The sequence below is a fragment of the Aegilops tauschii genome, chromosome 4, assembly GCF_002575655.3.
Source record: "Aegilops tauschii subsp. strangulata cultivar AL8/78 chromosome 4, Aet v6.0, whole genome shotgun sequence".
Classification (NCBI taxonomy): domain Eukaryota; kingdom Viridiplantae; phylum Streptophyta; class Magnoliopsida; order Poales; family Poaceae; genus Aegilops; species Aegilops tauschii.
The window spans coordinates 448,898,707-448,908,821 of NC_053038.3; the positions used below are offsets into that span (position 1 = coordinate 448,898,707).

Consider the following 10,115-nt stretch of genomic DNA (forward strand, 5'->3'; position numbering starts at 1 on the left):
GAAGTTGCCAAAAAAAGGGGCAATGTCATTTACAGACACATCATCTGTTGAAACACTGTCTTTGGTTCAAATACCCTAAAAAGTAGATTTTTGAGCACTTGCCCTATTATACACTATCCGTTGAAGATGCTCAAACGCTTGAGGGGGAGACATCCAGGATTATACCTGGCCAAACCTCAAGCCGGACCGGGCTTCGGGCCGGGCCTAGCCAAGCACGAGGCAAAAAACCTAGGCCCGGGCCCGGCCCGGGCCGGCCATCGGGCCTGGTTTTTGGGCCCAAGCCCTGCCCGAACGCGTAAAAGCCCGCCGGGCCTCAGGCCTCGGGCTGGGCCTCTTTAGAAAAGCACAAAAACGATGGGCCTAAGCCCGGCCCGGCCCGGCCATCAGGCTCAAAATCTAGGCCTGAGCCCGGCCGGGAGCAGCGTCGGGCCGGCCGGTCCGGGCTTCCCATGGCCAGGACTATCCAGGATACCTTCTCTTCTACTACAAGGACTAGAGGAGATCCGGCCGGCCGGCCTTGTTGGTGGAATCGGATTCTGATTCTTCTCTTTATTATTATGTTCTTCAGACACGCGACTCACACTGGAGATGGTATACGACTGATTTGCAGGTTTCAGTAAGATTGTTGAGGAAATTGCACGCGCAACGGATTTTATTTTGTGCTCTTCGTCTCTTGATTGATTCTTGTGAGCCCAAATGCCCCGATCATCATTGGACCGTACACACCAAAAGATATTTTGTATTACCTACTAATCGATCCAACCTGTAGACAGCAAGATAGTTGCTCTGAAAAAAATCCTATGAAACGGCACACTCTGTTGTTGTTGGGCTCGTCTTGTATGCAAACCCTTGTGATTTTGTTACACTTAGAAATCATCTTTTCGTGTAATCATGCGTGCCTGAGGCAACCATAACATGTACTGATACACAAGAAAAACAAATATGGATATGCTTGGTTGATCTACTAAATATAATTATACTGGAGTAATGGGCAGCAACTTCACAGCTAGGCCGGCTATGGACCATCTCCAGATCATAAACCAGACAAAGATCTATCCACAGTTAACACCATTTATTTGCGCAATACTTGCACTTTAACACAATGAAATATAAGCTAGCTTTACATTATCCTCGATTTCCAATCAAATGCCCAGTTTAACCTCGGGCATTTACATGCATTACATGGTACAGACTTGTAAGCGTGTCACTCCATCTCAATATAGTACACGAGAGCTATTTATTTATCAGGACGCCGTTGGCTTGGGCAACCTCTTCGCAATTTCCTGTCCCATGAACAAAGTATTATTAGGTGTGTGTTGACGACAAAAATTAAGTACACATATGAAGCTTAATGAAAAGTTAACACAAGGGAATCATTTGGAAAAAATATGTACGTCATACTGTTTGCGAAAATTCAACTGAGAACGAGCATATCAAAATGAGATGGTCATGGATTGACATTGATGATCTGATGCAGTTTCTTTCCATTTGATGATTGATAATGATTTGTTTCACAAGAAACTTCAAAAATTCAAGGAATTCAAGGGTTTGTAATGTTGCTAGCTTGATTATTTTGCTAGAATACCACTAGCAATTATCAGTAGGGTTTGTAATGTTGCTAGCTTGATTATTTTGCTAGAATACCACTAGCAATTATCAGTAGGGTTTGTTATGTGCTAGCTTTACTCGTTTCTTTTCATCTTCTGCATTACGTGAAACCAAATAGCCTCCTCAGAGGGCATACCTCAAATACTTGATTTATATTATCAGATGTTTTTGCTGACGTCTCCATGAATAACATGCTGTTCTTCTCTGCATACTCTTGTGCCTCCTTCAGAAAGTGTACAGCATCATCAGATAATTTTACAGCACATTAAGTATTTATCCCAACTTCACTGTTAAGTGTAAAACAGTACCTGAGAAGGTACACTTCGACTTTCATGTAGATCAGCTTTATTACCAACCAAAACCATGACAATACCAGGACTACCATGTTTTTGAAGTTCCTGCAGGGTACAAAATAGAAAAGGAAATTATGAATACAAACAATTCAATCTCAAACAAAAAAGAAACAGTGGGAAGCATAACTGAATTCACAACTCTATGATAATCTATTATAATCAACAAAATAAGTTGATAATAATATTTGTCAGGTGTGCGCAGAAGTAAATCAAAAGCGCTTCGATTATGCTCATTTGCAATGTTGTTAAGTCGTAGTTCTTCAAATAGTGGATGGTAATCTCCAATATACTTCTAGTCTATCAGCAGTCTTACAGTACAATACAGACCTTCACTACAGTAGAGTTTTGAGCACATATACAAATCCAGCACTGAAGGAAAGAACAACAAAACCGATCCACAAAACATCAGAATAAAGAGACTTAGCATAGTTTACCTTCACCCAATATTGTGCTTTCTTGAATGATTCTGGACTAGTTATGTCATAGACAACAACCGCAGCAGCAGCTCCTCTGTAGTAAAGAGGTGCCAAGGCAGCATATCTGAAATTGAAAAGTTCCCACATGAGTCCTGATTTATTGGTTGAAAAAGAAATGCATGGGGTGCAACCAAGTAAAAAATTCATGTGAAATATTACTAAGCCTGTGGAGAAAACATAAACAATGCTTTTCACTTCATCAACAACATGTTATTACCTAACATTATATAGGATAACTAAAGCACCAGATATGTACCTCTCTTGTCCAGCAGTATCCCAGATTTCAAACTTCACTATTGTCGAATCCTCCAACGCCAATGTTTGTGATAAAAATGATGCACCAACAGTTACCTAAAATTATTTACAAATAACTTAAACAATGGAGCTTATGGAGCGAGGGAATTGCATCGAAGGTGAAAGTAACATTTTCATCTGCAGCTCAGTCACACCTTGGAAGTTGGATCGAACTGACCGCGGACAAACCGAAGAACGATGCAGCTTTTTCCAACACCAGAATCTCCGAGCAATACCAACTGCAACATGAAGACAATGGAAACATCAAACAGAGTCACTAATTATCATTTGACGCGGTAAAATGTGTTCAGCAGGGACGACGATGCAATAAATGGGTTGATTGACATAAAGAGAGTGTGCAATCATCCATATGCATAAATATGTCAAGCAGAACCTACGTTCCAACCGTCCAAGCAACTAGCGAGTTTGATAACTTTCTAGTTCATTTCTTCTTCTTTTTGGCTCAAGTTTTTGCTCTCTTGATTAGGTTTGCTAGTTTCAGGTTTGTTGTTCTTTTGGTATTCTGGTACAGAAATATTTCTGCTTCTGTTATATCAGCACACTATCAAGAGAGAATCACATTCGCAGAATGAACAAAATAGGAGTCTCTCCAAACAACAAGGCCACTGTGACATATTTTGCGTAAGATGAGAAAATGTTTCACGCAATGTGACCCTTTGAAGGTTGCCAAAACATGTAAATGCAACAACTGGTATGGCTAACATCTCATGTGGAATATTGATTGCACAGAACATGCAAACAAGCGCAATGCGGCACCTTGATCCTGGACTATGCCTATTTTTAAAAAGCATCCACGCGGAAACAAGCTAAATGTATGCATATATACTGCTACAATGGGGATCAGTGCTACTCAGCATAGTGGTACCCTGGTATGTGCGTTATACCACATTAATTGTGAATTAGATAGAGCAGTCAGATGAAGCAGTTGAAAGCTTTTTATTTGATTAGGCACAGAAATAACCAAATCGGTACAGTATGACCCCAGTTATCCTACATTTCAAATATTGAGTTGAGCAATCGCATAATTCCAACCTTGTACCACAGAGCTTCTCCACAACAAAATGATTTCTGGTTTCACACATATGCCAGAAAATATAGATATTACAGTACATACAAGTAGACAATACAGCCGTAATTAACATATTTCTAATGTATTTTACTGAAGGGATGTATAGTAGGAGTACATATGACTATACACTACACCCAGAGGAAATTACCCAGGTCTCAAGATTGTAGGGGAAAAAAATACTAGCTATGTTTGGAATGTTGTTTCCGGGATTTCGTATATCTGAATCTGGTCAGAGGCCATCCTGTCTATATAACCGTGCAGTGGGTATCAAATGTTGGCTGTAATGTCATACGAATGTGAAACTACAGTCACAATTGCTTGTGCCGATACCACAAGCAACGTGAATAAAAGCAGCCCAAAGGATAGAAAAAGTACCTTGGCGCGCAAGTCATTTGAATCAGCAGCAGAAGAGCTGCCGTTGATATTGTTCAGCCCTCCGGTGCTTCTAGCTGCAAGACAAAAATAGTTGTGTGTTAAGACATGACGCTAAAGTGGGCAAGTGCCTAATTCTTCTGCCCCGGATGCAAGCTACCCCGCTCCCGACTCGTACACATCCACACACAAAGTCTGGGAATAGCACGCAGACACGCCGTTCCAAGGAATCACTCATACAAATCTACCACTAAGCAACGCTCCAAACCCTAGAAATTAAGAAAATGCGTGGCCGAACGACAGACGCCGTGGCCTGGGGCACTAATCGGGGTCCAAATTAAACCCCCCACAGAACATCACGGATCCTCTAACCTAAACTCCGGCGACCACAGCACCCGCATCAAAGGGTGCGCGGCGACTTCCATCCGGAAGGGGGGGGGGGGGGGGGGGGGGGGGGGGGGGGCGCGGGAGAGGGGAACCGACCTGGCACGGAGGAGGAGCAGCCCATGGCCGGCGCCTTCGGCCGGGTTCGTGCGGAGTCTCCGGGGAACGGTGGCGATCGGCGGGGGGACGGATCGATCCGGCGGTTGCGCTGTCCTCCTCGGTTCGCTCGCTCGCTCGCAGTCGCGGGCACAGTTCGTTTGTTGGTCCGGTCGAAGGCTCTGTCTGTCGTCGTGCCCGTGTCGCACGCGATGCTTTGCTGCTTGGGGAAAGAGAGGCGGGGGTGACGAGTCGTTTTGCCCACCCGGGCTACGTCTGTCAGTCTCACGCCGTGCGAAATCCAAGTGATCTGAAATTTATTATGCTGGACTGGGTTACCGGGCCGGGCCTTGTGGAGGTGCTTAGGGGATGTGTTTAGAGAAATAAATCAGGTTTTCTTTAAGCACCGGTGTTTATTTGCACAGGATAGACGCTTAACTAAGCGTCACTTCTGTAGAAATAGGCATCGGTGCTTAAAAAAATCGGTTTATTTTTCTAAGCACCTCTCTAAGTATCTCTCATTGTACAAGGCCTAAGCAGCGCTCCAAACTCTAGACACAAAAATAAAACTGTGGGCTTGCAAGGCCCAATTAGCAGATATTTTTTGCTAGAACAGCTAAGGAGGCAGGTACCCAAAAAAAAGGAATCAATAACTCCCGAACGTGCCATGTTCTAGAGTCTCGTCCCGAACGCCCTTTCCACCGCAGGATTTCAACACAAATCTTAAAGCACGTCAGAATTGCCACGTCATTTATTTTTTTCGTTCGGGAAAATCAAGGGCCGCCGCGAACCTTTTCCTCCGCGCACACGCGTGCCCACTACTCTATTCATTTCCCTCTCCCTCCACCGCCCCCACCCACTCTCCTCGCTGCGGGACAGAAGAGAGAAGTGACCAAGCGCCGGCGACGAGGCGGGCATGCGTCGGTGACGAGGCGGGCGGCGACGGGGAGAAGTTTCACCGGTGGTGCAGGGGCCGGATCTGGCCGAAATCGGGCCGAAGGCGGGGGAGAGGCAGATGCTCGCCGGACGAGCTCAGTGTCAGCACCAGCACGCTCGTCGGGGAGTGCGGCGAGCAGCAGCAGGCTCGATGGAGAAGGGCGGCGTGCAGGGGAGAGGCGGAGGCTCACCACCAGCACGCTCTCCGGAGAGTTCGGCGAGCAGCAACCCACCACCAGCAGGCTCGCTGGGTGGCGCTCCGGATCCTGCGTTGGCGCGGCGAGGCCTCCTCCCCTCGTCCCAGCCGTAGGAGGACACACAGTTCAAGTCTTCATGGCAAGTTTTTGTTGCACTGCACTGTGAGGCTGTTTGCTGCATCTGATATTTTCTTCAAGTCTAATCTCATTGCTGTTATAAAGGAAGATGCCTGCTACGACCGTGTTCGTAGTCTCGTTGATCAGCTCCGGCCATGGCTCCAGTGAAATAACGTGCTCTGCTAATTCTGCATTTTTTGACTAAAAAGCATATACTGTGTGTGACTCATATTTTGTGGGGTTGCAGATTCTCAGTGAGGAAGCCAGCAGGAAGTATATCACTCTGCTTTTGTGAATGCAGTGAGCCGTTGTGCCATTTCCTGGCCGCCGAGCCTTCAGATTCGGCGCTTCGACGAAAGAACGGGGGGACTCGCCCATCTACTTCGCCAACTCCGGTAACACGCGCGAGAGGATCACCACGAACGGACCAGTGCCAAGGGCAAGACCGGCGTGCAGTACATCGTCCTTGACATGGGTGGTAAGTTACAGCAACTTGGTGTGAAATTTTGCCCACACGTGAGCATCTCAAGCAGAGCATGTCTGAAACTTGTTCTATCTGGACGCAGCAGCCATCAGCAGCATCGTCAGGAGGGGCATGCTGGACGAGCTCAAGAAGACCCTGGACAGGAGGGGCATTCAGGTAAGAACAGAGCAACACAAACTGTCATGTTTCTGAAGAAAATAGAGCATGCTTTTTGTGATATGAACCATGGCTGATTCATCGTTTTTTGTAAACCTAAACTTTTCCAGCAAACGTGGGAGAAATTTATATTCAGTTAGCAGATGGCAATTTATATTCAGATGATATGGCTACTTCATATCAGGGAGAAATTTTAGAGTGAAGAGCATATTAAGTTACCATCAGTTTTTTTGACATACCAAATTGATGCTGGAACTGTATGCACTGGTAATGTTAATTGCCATGGCAAAAATACTTTTTAATAAAGTCGCCATCAGTTTTTTATTCAGTAAAATGATGGGCATGGGAACTATGCATTATTCTGTAGGAAGTTCATCGAATCCATTCATAACTTGGCAAATTTATATATAATTTGTATGGCAAATTCAGTTACACACAGTGGTGGAGCGTAGCGGGGACAATACCGGGCCTTGGCCCCCCCTTGCTAGGGGAAAATTTACACAATATGCTTATATTTTTACTAATCGCTCTACTAATCATCCGGCATGTCTGATCACCCTAGTCTTTTCTATGTCATTCACTCGTTTTGGCCCCTCCTGATATTTGGTTCACGCTCCGCCACTGCTTACACATTATGTTTCCACAACATGGCAAATTTGTATATTTCAATCTTCGTAATAACCACATGGCGATGGGCAGGTGTGATGGGCTGCACCGATTCAGACGACCGTGCGAGGGAGGCAAATTTAGTTTATTGACCATGACACGTTTTATTAATTGACCATGGCAAGTTTTTATTAATTGACCATGGCAAATTTTTAATTTCTTTTTCGACCATGACAAATTTAGTTTATTGACCATGGCAAGTTTTGTTAATCGGCCGTGGCAAATTTTAAGTCCGACCATGGCAAGTTTAGTAATTGACCATGGCGAATTTAATTTATTGACCATGGCAAGTTTTATTAATTGACCATGGCAAATTTTAAGTCCTTTTTCGACCATGGCAAATTATTTTTTGGTAGATCATGGCAAATTTAGTAATTGTTAAGAACATCCACATCTTCTGTCATGCCCTTTTTTGGCAAATTTTACTCCATTTTTGCCATGGCAAAAATACTTTTATTCACGCAGCAAACTTTAGTGTAAGTTGCCATGGAAATTTTTAGTTTAAGTTGCCATTGCAAATTTTATTTTTAGTTGCCATGGCAAATTTATTGTTAGGTGCATGGCAATTTTAATTTGAATATTATGGAAAATTTACATTTTATACAACATGGCAAATTTTCCTATGTAGCATCTTAAATATATTTGTGTAGCCCATGGCATTTTTTAATTTATTTCCATGGCAAAAGTACTACATTTTTGCCGTGGCAACAATTAAACCATTCTTGCCATGGCAATTTTTACTTTTAATGGCACGGCAATTTTTACTTTCTTTGCCATGGCAATTTTTACTCTATTTTTGCCATGGCATTTTTTACTTCTAATATAAGCTGATGCATGAAATAAATCTCTAGATGAACATCTGCTAGATGCCATGGGAACATGGCATATTTTGTAGAGAAATGTTGAAAGATGGTAATTTTGAGTATAACATAACATACATTTTTTGTGCAGAACATGGTGAATTGTTGAACAACTTTTTAGTAGATTTCCCATACTGTTTTTAGTGACTTACATTCTGGACCCATGAGCATGTCAACTTTTTTCATAGCATGGCAAAAGATCATGGCATTTTTGTCGTGCAAACGGACAATGTCTATTTTGTCACAGCAAAAATAGGGCTTTTTCGTTCTTGTGGGCTTTTTTGTACAGAAAAAAGGCCTGTAGGGGCGATGGGAAGGAGCGTTCGGGCTGGGAGGCCTCTCCCCCCGAATGATTTCGTTCGTAGGGGGCTGCCTGTCGCACCGAACTCCTCGTTTGGTCTGGGAGGCCCCCAGACCGAATGTTCGGTCCTTATCGACGTCCGTCTTAAGTAAAGGACCCCGATAACACACAAGCATATGTCAACAACATAAGGGTTCACATGGCAAGAACTTTGTCATGTACATGGCAATAATTGAGGATGGCAACTTCTCTTCACTTCTAACCTTTTTTGGATTTTTGTTTTCATAAACACATGGGAACATCACTTTAACATGGCTGTCATTTTTTCTACAAACCCACACGACAACTAAATATATACCTTTGCTACACTAGCCCCCTCATGGTCTACAAATGGGAAACATACATGCATTTGTCATCAGTAGCAGTTTTTAGATGGCAAGAACAATGTCACATACTCCCTCCGTCCCAAAATTCTTGTCTTAGATTTGTCTAAATACGGATGTATCAAGTCACATTTTAGTATTAGATACATCCGTATCTAGATAAATCTAAGACAAGAATTTTGGGACGGAGGGAGTACATGGCAACAATGGGGTTGGCAGCTTCCCCCCATTTCGACACTTTCGGATCCTGTTTCATAGACTCATGGCAATATACCTTTAACAAGGTTGGCAATTTTCTCAAACCCCACACATCATCTACATAAATCCTTTTGCTACACTAGCTCCATCTCTTCAAAAGTTTCAAAAAACAGATCTGGAAGCGTCGTCAGTAGCAACAATTAGATGGTAAGAACTATCATATAGATGGCAAACTATAGGGGATGGCAAGAATGCATAATTCATCAAACTACCACACTTTTTTTTTGTTCTTTTTTCACAAACAGATCGGAGCATGGCAAGATCAGCACAAAACACATGGCAAGAACGGAAACACAAACTTCATGGCAAGAACAGGTTCTCTTTTCATGCGGCTAAGTTGCCATGTGTGTTAGTTTTCTGTGTTCTTTGCCATCTATGTGATACTGGGACAGGGCGTTTTGGTGCCCAGGTCCAGCTGAACCTGAAATCTTAGGCGTTGAGTGGTGCACCGGGATGCTAGAAAATCCTACTGGCATGCCAAAACCTGTCTGTCGGGAAATTAGATACATCCAGTATACTGGATGGTACAGTGCAGTACGGTGGGCCATTTGCGTAGTCAGGACGCCTGTTCGGTAGTGCACGTGAGCGCGTCCGGCGGCTTTTCCATCTGAGCCATGGCTCAGGGACAGGTCGGTTGGAGTTGTGAGCCGTGGCGCATAATTGTAGGAGATGCCGGTAGATTTTGACGATTATATAGTGGGTGGGAGCAAACTAATATCTCTTGTGGACGTGCGAGATCTCTGGGTCTTCCAAAACCGAGTAGACATAGCAGGTTTGGATGTCGTCGGCGGCGGACTGACATCACCGGAGAGCCATGGCAGACGACAGCTCTTCAACGATTGGCATGTGAAAATCTCCATCGGAACGATTATCCTTGTGTTGTTCTTCAACGATTGGCTGATTGCTCGCTTGTTTCAACCTGGAGCAGGTGCAGGTTCTGGCTGTACCTAGCCGGCTCAAACTATAGAGTTGACGGGGAAGGTCAACCCTGAAGCCTTCAGTCTTTGACTTGACGGACAGATACACAAAGTTAGCAGTAACAAAAAGGATGCGGGGAGGTGCGAGTCTCCGTGCTTTGTAAGTA

General features: G+C 44.1%; 1 protein-coding gene and 1 long non-coding RNA gene across 2 annotated transcripts; one reads left to right on the forward strand and one right to left on the reverse strand.

Moving 5' to 3' along the window:
* Positions 1-949: 949 nt before the first annotated feature.
* On the reverse strand, positions 950-4,970 carry LOC109754555 (ras-related protein RABF1). The gene is made up of 8 exons (XM_045227943.2): positions 4,677-4,970; positions 4,197-4,270; positions 2,887-2,970; positions 2,694-2,788; positions 2,396-2,501; positions 1,917-2,006; positions 1,745-1,831; positions 950-1,283 (listed from the first exon to the last, which is right to left on the reverse strand). The coding sequence occupies exons 1-8, from the start codon at positions 4,699-4,701 to the stop codon at positions 1,245-1,247; spliced, it is 600 nt and encodes a 199-aa protein (XP_045083878.1). The 5' UTR covers positions 4,702-4,970; the 3' UTR covers positions 950-1,244.
* Positions 4,971-6,149: 1,179 nt separating this feature from the next.
* Positions 6,150-6,897, forward strand: LOC109754528 (uncharacterized). The gene is made up of 3 exons (XR_002230732.4): positions 6,150-6,401; positions 6,490-6,563; positions 6,674-6,897. It is a non-coding gene; the product is annotated as an uncharacterized lncRNA (long non-coding RNA).
* The last annotated feature ends 3,218 nt before the right edge of the window (positions 6,898-10,115 follow it).